General features: G+C 39.3%; 1 protein-coding gene across 1 annotated transcript in view; it reads right to left on the bottom strand.

Annotated features, from left to right (window-relative positions):
• The window catches only part of LOC117507690 (calcium-dependent secretion activator 1-like), a 547,099-nt gene that overhangs the window by 365,183 nt on the left and 169,908 nt on the right, over window positions 1–12,008 (bottom strand). The window contains 1 exon segment of the mRNA XM_034167504.1: window positions 2,021–2,160. Within this exon segment, the coding sequence (XP_034023395.1) occupies window positions 2,021–2,160 (140 nt within the window).

Raw genomic sequence — 12,008 nt, 5'->3', positions numbered from 1 at the left:
TGATAAAGAGCATCCGCAGAAATGACCAGCCACTGAGGGATGTCCTCACCACAAACACCAGCAATGTCTTGCCAACTACAGCTGAAATGGAAAAACTGCAGAGGCTGGAAACCCTACTGTAGCCTCGCCAATATGTTTTACATTAGATTTTCTCACTATCATGGCTGAGAAATAGTGTAAATAGGCCTATGTGTGGTTGATGTTAAGTGTTTGCAGAATGTTATGGCACTTTTGTTCATATGGCAGAACATTTAAAATAAAATTGTGCTCTACACTGCTTTTGAATTCATTGTTGAATACTGCATATAACAATGCCATTCATCGCGATTAAAACTTTTCATCCTTGCCCAACCCTAATATATATATTTGTTTTTGTTTTTTGTTTTTGTGGGACGGTGACATGTGTCTGATACACAAGAGTATGCACTGCCTGGAATGATTGAGAGTTGTGAAATAGCAAAAAATGTTGTTGAACAATGAGGAAGACTGTGAATTATTTGTGCCCAATGGGACAAATGTCATTAAAGTATTTTCTCACACACCTTTACCTCAGGGAAAGGGGAAAGACCTGCACACCATTAAACAGGAAGCACCAGGACCCTCAAGACTTGGACCTTCCTTCTCAATTCAATGCAATTTCAATGTATTTACTTTATATAGCACCAAATCACAACAAGCTGCCTGAAGTAAGGTCTAACCTTACCAACCCCGAACGCAGGGTGGGCAAAGAGGGCCAAGACAGTGCAGGCCTTCCTTGCAACCAGTCACCAAAGCTGCAAAACTGATGGGACAGTTTTCAAATAATGCGACCAATGGTGCCAGGTCCTTCCTGATGAGCGAATGTTATATTTTTCACCAATCACAACAGACCACTGACACTAAAAAATGGTCCAAAAACACTTGAAACAATGAAAACAGAGTTAAAATTACAAATAAATAATATCAGCAAACGATGTTTCAGTGGGAATGGGTTTGGAGAATTCCTGGTGGTGTTCACCCTCCTGACATCACACCGTGTTCAATCACTTTTTTTCTATGCAAAATATTCATAACAGCAGGCATGAGAGCAGCATCTGGAAAAAAACAAACGGGACAGTACTCTGGTTAGTGGTAAGACAGGTCCATCTCCCTCGTATTTATCATCAGTACTGTGCTTCACTAAACATTGTTTTATCATTCCTCATCCATGTCAGTGCAGGTTAGGGTTCAGTGCCGACAAAATGAAGGTTTCCTCACAGCAATTCAACTCAAAGCCCCTCCAAGTTCTTCAAAAATCCAATTAATTTCTTCAAATTAATTCAATAAAAATATATATCAGTGTATTTGTATTAGGTGATCAATGCTGAGTAGTTCCTGGAGTAATCCAAAGTTCCTTCAGATCCACACTTTAAAGATAAAAAGAGTTTCTTCAGTAACACTATCTCAAATACTATGAATAATACTACATACAAGTATGGTCATGAGGGTTGAGTCATGACCGAAAGAACTAGATCGCGGGTACAAGCGGCCGAAATGGGATTCCTTAGGAGGGTCGGTGGTGTCTCCCTTAGAGACAGGGTGAGATGTTTGGTCATCTGTGGGGAGCATGGAGTAGAGCCGCTGCTCCTTTGTGTTGAAAGGAGCCAGCTGAGGTGCTTTGGGCATCTGGAAAGGATGCCTCCTGGGCGCCTCCCGGGAGGTGTTCCAGGCATGTCCATCTGGGAGGAGACCTCTGGGAAGACCCACGACTAGGTGGAGGGATTATATCTCCACACTGGCCAGGGAATGCCTCAAGATCCCATTCAGAGGTGGTCAATATGGCCTTGGAAAGGGAAGTCTGGGGTCCTCTGCTGGAGCTGTTGCCCCCGCGACCTGATCCTGGATAAGCAGTTGAAGATGAGTGATGAGTGAGTGATTTATTTTCATATCATTTTCAGACATGACTGAGATTTATGGCATTAAATTCATGCTGTCATTTCAGATATGAAGCATGCCATGTTCCATTTGGGCCAGCAAACCACGCCAAAGCAGCACCACTTACCCACAATGCTTCATGTTCTGTGGTTTGTCCATACGAATGGCCAGCTTGATCTTGAGGTCACTGTCTGAACAGCCTTTGGACACAGTCATCTTGTGGAGCTCACACTGCTTGGGACTGTTAGGAGTTGGATGGAGGACAACCTGAAGGAAGCCATGAAAGAAAGTCCTTTAATATTGATCTTCACACAGTCCGGGGGGGGGGGGGGGGGGGTGTGTTCCATTTTATTTGACTAAGTGCCATAAAGGCCTAAATATAAGACAATATTTTTCCACAAAAATATATCTGAAAAATATGGGGGTGTCTTGTTATCCAGATGTTTACGTGTCATACATCCGCAACAGTGGGTGGCATTGAACAGCATGAGACGTTCTCATCATCATAGTCATATCACGCTCTACCACTGTTGATTTTTCATAATTATTAAGTTTCTGGCCAAAAAATAAATAACTAAATGAATGAATAAATGTCCTAAAAACGGGTGTAAATGAGAGCAGTCAGGAAATGTTTAACATGCTTTTAAAAATCCTGAATAGTTGGATTGACCTTGTGCAGATTGCTGGTACTCTTGCGGTAACCGGGACTCAGCGTTGAATGAATGAATGAATGGATTTATTCGGCACACACACACAAATCCGAAAGAACAGAAACATACAAATAACATGAATGTTATATAAACAAAGCCTGTGAGTCCGAAAGGGTGTGGGCAGAAGCAAAGCTTATCAACGCCCACCCATGCTAGTACAAGTCCAACAACTATAACAGTCATAATAACATAAACACAAATTCACAACACACTACATATCAACACAGACATACACTTCAATATTCAATTACACTTCAATTAATGTATTAGTATATTATATATATATATATATATATATATATATATATATATATATATATATATATATAATTCAATTCAATTCAATTTTATTTATATAGCGCCAAATCACAACAAACAGTTGCCCCAAGGCGCTTTATATTGTAAGGCAAGGCCATACAATAATTATGTAAAACCCCAACGGTCAAAACGACCCCCTGTGAGCAAGCACTTGGCTACAGTGGGAAGGAAAAACTCCCTTTAACAGGAAGAAACCTCTAGCAGAACCAGGCTCAGGGAGGGGCAGTCTTCTGCTGGGACTGGTTGGGGCTGAGGGAGAGAACCAGGAAAAAGACATGCTGTGGAAGAGAGCAGAGATCAATCACTAATGATTAAATGCAGAGTGGTGCATACAGAGCAAAAAGAGAAAGAAACACTCAGTGCATCATGGGAACCCCCCAGCAGTCTAAGTCTATAGCAGCATAACTAAGGGATGGTTCAGGGTCACCTGATCCAGCCCTAACTATAAGCTTTAGCAAAAAGGAAAGTTTTAAGCCTAATCTTAAAAGTAGAGAGGGTGTCTGTCTCCCTGATCTGAATTGGGAGCTGGTTCCACAGGAGAGGAGCCTGAAAGCTGAAGGCTCTGCCTCCCATTCCACTCTTACAAACCCTAGGAACTACAAGTAAGCCTGCAGTCTGAGAGCGAAGCGCTCTATTGGGGTGATATGGTACTATGAGGTCCCTAAGATAAGAAGGGACCTGATTATTCAAAACCTTATAAGTAAGAAGAAGAATTTTAAATTCTATTCTAGAATTAACAGGAAGCCAATGAAGAGAGGCCAATATGGGTGAGATATGCTCTCTCCTTCTAGTCCCCGTCAGTACTCTAGCTGCAGCATTTTGAATTAACTGAAGGCTTTTCAGGGAACTTTTAGGACAACCTGATAATAATGAATTACAATAGTCCAGCCTAGAAGAAATAAATGCATGAATTAGTTTTTCAGCATCACTCTGAGACAAGACCTTTCTAATTTTAGAGATATTGCATAAATGCAAAAAAGCAGTCTTACATATTTGTTTAATATGCGCTTTGAATGACATATCCTGATCAGAAATTACTCCAAGATTTCTCACAGTATTACTAGAGGTCAGGGTAATGCCATCCAGAGTAAGGATCTGGTTAGACACCATGTTTCTAAGATTTGTGGGGCCAAGTACAATAACTTCAGTTTTATCTGAGTTTAAAAGCAGGAAATTAGAGGTCATCCATGTCCTTATGTCTGTAAGACAATCCTGCAGTTTAGCTAATTGGTGTGTGTCCTCTGGCTTCATGGATAGATAAAGCTGGGTATCATCTGCATAACAATGAAAATTTAAGCAATGCCGTCTAATAATGCTGCCTAAGGGAAGCATGTATAAAGTGAATAAAATTGGTCCTAGCACAGAACCTTGTGGAACTCCATAATTAACCTTAGTCTGTGAAGAAGATTCCCCATTTACATGAACAAATTGTGATCTATTAGATAAATATGATTCAAACCACCGCAGCGCAGTGCCTCGGCATGCTCTAATCTCTGTAATAAAATTTTATGGTCAACAGTATCAAAAGCAGCACTGAGGTCTAACAGAACAAGCACAGAGATGAGTCCACTGTCCGAGGCCATAAGAAGATCATTTGTAACCTTCACTAATGCTGTTTCTGTACTATGATGAATTCTAAAACCTGACTGAAACTCTTCAAATAGACCATTCCTCTGCAGATGATCAGTTAACTGTTTTACAACTACCCTTTCAAGAATTTTTGAGAGAAAAGGAAGGTTGGAGATTGGCCTATAATTAGCTAAGATAGCTGGGTCAAGTGATGGCTTTTTAAGTAATGGTTTAATTACTGCCACCTTAAAAGCCTGTGGTACATAGCCAACTAATAAAGATAGATTGATCATATTTAAGATCGAAGCATTAAATAATGGTAGGGCTTCCTTGAGCAGCCTGGTAGGAATGGGGTCCAATAGACATGTTGATGGTTTGGATGAAGTAACTAATGAAAATAACTCAGACAGAACAATCTGAGAGAAAGAGTCTAACCAAATACCGGCATCACTGAAAGCAGCCAAAGATAATGATGCGTCTTTGGGATGGTTATGAGTAATTTTTTCTCTAATAGTTAAAATTTTATTAGCAAAGAAAGTCATGAAGTCATTACTAGTTAAAGTTAAAGGAATACTCGGCTCAATAGAGCTCTGACTCTTTGTCAGCCTGGCTACAGTGCTGAAAAGAAACCTGGGGTTGTTCTTATTTTCTTCAATTAGTGATGAGTAGTAAGATGTCCTAGCTTTACGGAGGGCTTTTTTATACAGCAACAGACTTTTTTTCCAGGCTAAGTGAAGATCTTCTAAATTAGTGAGACGCCATTTCCTCTCCAACTTACGGGTTAAATGCTTTAAGCTGCGAGTTTGTGAGTTATACCACGGAGTCAGGCACGTCTGATTTAAAGCTCTCTTTTTCAGAGGAGCTACAGCATCCAAAGTTGTCTTCAATGAGGATGTAAAACTATTGACGAGATACTCTATCTCACTTACAGAGTTTAGGTAGCTACTCTGCACTGTGTTGGTATATGGCATTAGGGAACATAAAGAAGGAATCATATCCTTAAACCTAGTTACAGCGCTTTCTGAAAGACTTCTAGTGTAATGAAACTTATTCCCCACTGCTGGGTAGTCCATCAGAGTAAATGTAAATGTTATTAAGAAATGATCAGACAGAAGGGAGTTTTCAGGGAATACTGTTAAGTCTTCAATTTCCATACCATAAGTCAGAACAAGATCTAAGATATGATTAAATTGGTGGGTGGAATCATTTACATTTTGAGAAAAGCCAATAGAGTCTAATAATAGATTAAATGCAGTGTTGAGGCTGTCATTCTCAGCATCTGTGTGGATGTTAAAATCACCCACTATAATTATCTTATCTGAGCTAAGCACTAAGTCAGACAAAGGTCTGAAAATTCACAGAGAAACTCACAGTAACGACCAGGTGGACGATAGATAATAACAAATAAAACTGGTTTTTGGGACTTCCAATTTGGATGGACAAGACTAAGAGTCAAGCTTTCAAATGAATTAAAGCTCTGTCTGGGTTTTTGATTAATTAATAAGCTGGAATGGAAGATTGCTGCTAATCCTTCACCTCGGCCCGTGCTACGAGCGTTCTGGCAGTTAGTGTGACTCGGGGGTGTTGACTCATTTAAACTAACATATTCATCCTGCTGTAACCAGGTTTCTGTAAGGCAGAATAAATCAATATGTTGATCAATTATATATCATTTACTAACAGGGACTTAGAAGAGAGAGACCTAATGTTTAATAGACCACATTTAACTGTTTTAGTCTGTGGTGCAGTTGAAGGTGCTATATTATTTTTTCTTTTTGAATTTTTATGCTTAAATAGATTTTTCATTCATTCATTTCATTCATTTATTTATACTGCGGTATTGTATCACTTCCTGTTCCGGAGCACAGCGGTGTTTTTCTGTATCTGTTAGCTGTTTAATCTGCGCAGTTAGATTGATCTAGTTATCTAGATTACGATTTGTTTCCCAGTGTAATCTTTACGTGCCTTAACTAAAGCACTCCTTCTGCTGAATCACCTCTAAATTATTTACACATTATTCACTTTGCGTGTTTTTAGGAATCCGCTAGCTTAGCGTAGCTACTAGCTCTTAGCCGATTTAGCATGGCGGCTTCTCCTGTCTCTCCCGCACTTTTCTGCTCTGGGTGTGAAATGTTTAGTTATTCCTCGGCCTCCTTTAGCAGTAATGGTACTTGTAATAAGTGTAGCTTATTCGTAGCTTTGGAGGCCAGGCTGGGCGAATTGGAGACTCGGCTCCGCACCGTGGAAAATTCTACAGCTAGCCAGGCCCCTGTAGTCGGTGCGGACCAAGGTAGCTTAGCCGCCGTTAGTTACCCCCTGGCAGATCCCGAGCAGCCGGGAAAGCAGGCTGACTGGGTGACTGTGAGGAGGAAGCGTAGCCCTAAACAGAAGCCCCGTGTACACCGCCAACCCGTTCACATTTCTAACCGTTTTTCCCCACTCGACGACACACCGCCGAGGATCAAACTCTGGTTATTGGCGACTCTGTTTTGAGAAATGTGAAGTTAGCGACACCAGCAACCATAGTCAATTGTCTTCCGGGGGCCAGAGCAGGCGACATTGAAGGAAATTTGAAACTGCTGGTTAAGGGCTAAGCGTAAATTTGGTAAGATTGTAATTCACGTCGGCAGTAATGACACCCGGTTACGCCAATCGGAGGTCACTAAAATTAACATTAAATCGGTGTGTAACTTTGCAAAAACAATGTCGGACCCTGTAGTTTTCTCTGGGCCCCTCCCCAATCGGACCGGGAGTGACATGTTTAGCCGCATGTTCTCCTTGAATTGCTGGCTGTCTGAGTGGTGTCCAAAAAATGAGGTGGGCTTCATAGATAATTGGCAAAGCTTCTGGGGAAAACCTGGTCTTGTTAGGAGAGACGGCATCCATCCCACTTTGGATGGAGCAGCTCTCATTTCTAGAAATCTGGCTAATTTTCTTAAATCCTCCAAACCGTGACTATCCAGGGTTGGGACCAGGAAGCAGAGTTGTAGTCTTACACACCTCTCTGCAGCTTCTCTCCCCCTGCCATCCCCTCATTACCCCATCCCCGTAGAGACGGTGCCTGCTCCCAGACTACCAATAACCAGCAAAAATCTATTTAAGCATAAAAATTCAAAAGAAAAAATAATATAGCACCTTCAACTGCACCACAGACTAAAACAGTTAAATGTGGTCTATTAAACATTAGGTCTCTCTCTTCTAAGTCCCTGTTGGTAAATGATATAATAATTGATCAACATATTGATTTATTCTGCCTAACAGAAACCTGGTTACAGCAGGATGAATATGTTAGTTTAAATGAGTCAACACCCCCGAGTCACACTAACTGTCAGAATGCTCGTAGCACGGGCCGAGGAGGAGGATTAGCAGCAATCTTCCATTCCAGCTATTAATTAATCAAAAACCCAGACAGAGCTTTAATTCATTGAAAGCTTGTCTCTTAGTCTTGTCCATCCAAATTGGAAGTCCCAAAAAACAGTTTTATTTGTTATTATCTATCGTCCACCTGGTCGTTACTGTGAGTTTCTCTGTGAATTTTCAGACCTTTTGTCTGACTTAGTGCTTAGCTCAGATAAGATAATTATAGTGGGCGATTTTAACATCCACACAGATGCTGAGAATGACAGCCTCAACACTGCATTTAATCTATTATTAGACTCTATTGGCTTTGCTCAAAAAGTAAATGAGTCCACCCACCACTTTAATCATATCTTAGATCTTGTTCTGACTTATGGTATGGAAATAGAAGACTTAACAGTATTCCCTGAAAACTCCCTTCTGTCTGATCATTTTTAATAACATTTACATTACTCTGATGGACTACCCAGCAGTAGGGAATAAGTTTCATTACACTAGAAGTCTTTCAGAAAGCGCTTGTAACTAGGTTTAAGGATATGATTCCTTCTTTATGTTCTCTAATGCATATAACAACACAGTGCAGAGTAGCTACCTAAACTCTGTAAGGGAGATAGAGTATCTCGTCAATAGTTTTACATCCTCATTGAAGACAGCTTTGGATGCTGTAGCTCCTCTGAAAAAGAGAGCTTTAAATCAGAAGTGTCTGACTCCATGGTATAACTCTCAAACTCGTAGCTTAAAGCAGATAACCCGTAAGTTGGAGAGGAAATGGCATCTCACTAATTTAGAAGATCTTCACTTAGCCTGGAAAAAGAGTCTGTTGCTCTATAAAAAAGCCCTCCGTAAAGCTAGGACATCTTTCTACTCATCACTAATTGAAGAAAATAAGAACAACCCCAGGTTTCTTTTCAGCACTGTAGCCAGGCTGACAAAGAGTCAGAGCTCTATTGAGCTGAGTATTCCATTAACTTTAACTAGTAATGAGTTCATGACTTTCTTTGCTAACAAAATTTAACTATTAGAGAAAAAATTACTCATAACCATCCCAAAGACGTATCGTTATCTTTGGCTGCTTTCAGTGATGCCGGTATTTGGTTAGACTCTTTCTCTCCGATTGTTCTGTCTGAGTTATTTTCATTAGTTACTTCATCCAAACCATCAACATGTTTATTAGACCCCATTCCTACCAGGCTGCTCAAGGAAGCCCTACCATTATTAATGCTTCGATCTTAAATATGATCAATCTATCTTTGTTAGTTGGCTATGTACCACAGGCTTTTAAGGTGGCAGTAATTAAACCATTACTTAAAAAGCCATCACTTGACCCAGCTATCTTAGCTAATTATAGGCCAATCTCCAACCTTCCTTTTCTCTCAAAAATTCTTGAAAGGGTAGTTGTAAAACAGCTAACTGATCATCTGCAGAGGAATGGTCTATTTGAAGAGTTTCAGTCAGGTTTTAGAATTCATCATAGTACAGAAACAGCATTAGTGAAGGTTACAAATGATCTTCTTATGGCCTCGGACAGTGGACTCATCTCTGTGCTTGTTCTGTTAGACCTCAGTGCTGCTTTTGATACTGTTGACCATAAAATTTTATTACAGAGATTAGAGCATGCATAGGTATTAAAGGCACTGCGCTGCGGTGGTTTTGAATCATATTGTCTAATAGATTACAATTTGTTCATGTAAATGGGGAATCTTCTTCACAGACTAAAGTTAATTATGGAGTTCCACAAGGTTCTGTGCTAGGACCAATTTTATTCACTTATATATGCTTCCCTTAGGCAGTATTATTAGACGGTATTGCTTAATTTTCATTGTTACGCAGATGATACCCAGCTTTATCTATCCATGAAGCCAGACGACACACACCAATTAGCTAAACTGCAGGATTGTCTTACAGACATAAAGACATGGTGACCTCTAATTTCCTGCTTTTAAACTCAGATAAAACTGAAGTTATTGTACTTGGCCCCACAAATCTTAGAAACATGGTGTCTAACCAGATCCTTACTCTGGATGGCATTACCCTGACCTCTAGTAATACTGTGAGAAATCTTGGAGTCATTTTGATCAGGATATGTCATTCAAAGCGCATATTAAACAAATATGTAGGACTGCTTTTTTGCATTTACGCAATATCTCTAAAATCAGAAAGGTCTTGTCTCAGAGTGATGCTGGAAAAACTAATTCATGCATTTATTTCCTCTAGGCTGGACTATTGTAATTCATTATTATCAGGTTGTCCTAAAAGTTCCCTAAAAAGCCTTCAGTTAATTCAAAATGCTGCAGCTAGAGTGCTGACGGGGACTAGAAGGAGAGAGCATATCTCACCCATATTGGCCTCTCTTCATTGGCTTCCTGTTAATTCTAGAATAGAATTTAAAATTCTTCTTCTTACTTATAAGGTTTTGAATAATCAGGTCCCATCTTATCTTAGGGACCTCGTAGTACCATATCACCCCAATAGAGCGCTTCGCTCTCAGACTGCAGGCTTACTTGTAGTTCCTAGGGTTTGTAAGAGTAGAATGGGAGGCAGAGCCTTCAGCTTTCAGGCTCCTCTCCTGTGGAACCAGCTCCCAGTTCAGATCAGGGAGACAGACACCCTCTCTACTTTTAAGATTAGGCTTAAAACTTTCCTTTTTGCTAAAGCTTATAGTTAGGCTGGATCAGGTGACCCTGAACCATCCCTTAGTTATGCTGCTATAGACGTAGACTGCTGGGGGGTTCCCATGATGCACTGTTTCTTTCTCTTTTTGCTCTGTATGCACCACTCTGCATTTAATCATTAGTGATCGATCTCTGCTCCCCTCCACAGCATGTCTTTTTCCTGGTTCTCTCCCTCAGCCCCAACCAGTCCCAGCAGAAGACTGCCCCTCCCTGAGCCTGGTTCTGCTGGAGGTTTCTTCCTGTTAAAAGGGAGTTTTTCCTTCCCACTGTAGCCAAGTGCTTGCTCACAGGGGGTCGTTTTGACCGTTGAAGTTTTACATCATTATTGTATGGCCTTGCCTTAAAATATAAAGCGCCTTGGGGCAACTGTTTGTTGTGATTTGGCGCTATATAAAAAAAAAAAATTGAATTGAATTGAATTTCATTCATTTAAAAGAAAAAAAAAAACAAAAAAAAAAAAACAGAAAAGCAGAAATAAAGCATCTCCATTACCAGAATGAAAAGGAGCAGAGAGAAGAACAAGTCTTATATTTTCTGCCCCTTTTTACAATACAATCTTTCAATATCCAGCATCATTTTTCAACATTATTTAACAGATTGTATTTCTTTAACTTGTCACATACCACTGACTTATTTCATAATTATGACCATTATTAAATAGATTACATCTCTGACAGGTTACATTTTTAAACTTAAAACATTTTATACATTATTAACAAATTACTTTTTTTTTAACTTCCTTACAGCCCACTAACTTATTTTATAGTTTCATACTTAATACATCTAGTTTAATACGTTTTTTAAATAATTTAAGCAACCTTAATTCTTTAATTTCTTTGTTGAGATTGTTCCATAATTTTACACCATTTACTGCAATACTCCGTTCTTTTACTTTGGTTCTGTATCTTGGTTTTCTAAAGACTTCTATTCCTTTCAGTTTATAACTACTTACTCTTTTCTCAAACATATTTTGAATGTTTGTTGGTAAAGCATTTTTATTAGCTTGGTACATTGTTTGTAATATTTTCAAATCGACCAAATCACGAAATTTAAGTACCCTGTACTTAATGAACAATGGATTAGATGGATCTCTAAAACCACTGTTGCTAATCACCCTTAAAGCCCTTTTCTGCAGAATAAACAAAGGTTGTATATAAGTTGTATATGTTGATCCCCAGATTTCTACACAATAAGTTAAATATGGGGAAATCAATGAATTGTACAATGTTAATAAACCATAACTATTTAATGAATATTTTACTTTATGCAAAACAGCAATGGCTTCGCTATTTTTCCTTTTATGTAATTTATGTGTGACTTCCATGTAAGATCTTCATCAATTATGACTCCTAAAAATTTCATTTCTTTTACCCTTTGTATATCCATTCCATCTATTTGTAATGACACGTTATTTTTTTTTTGCTCTGTCATTAAACAATATGAAATTTGTCTTATTAATTAATCAAAAACCCAGACAGCGCTTTAATTC

Source organism: Thalassophryne amazonica, chromosome 3, assembly GCF_902500255.1.
Source record: "Thalassophryne amazonica chromosome 3, fThaAma1.1, whole genome shotgun sequence".
Taxonomy (NCBI): Eukaryota; Metazoa; Chordata; class Actinopteri; order Batrachoidiformes; family Batrachoididae; genus Thalassophryne; species Thalassophryne amazonica.
This window is presented reverse-complemented; position numbering and strand designations above follow the sequence as displayed.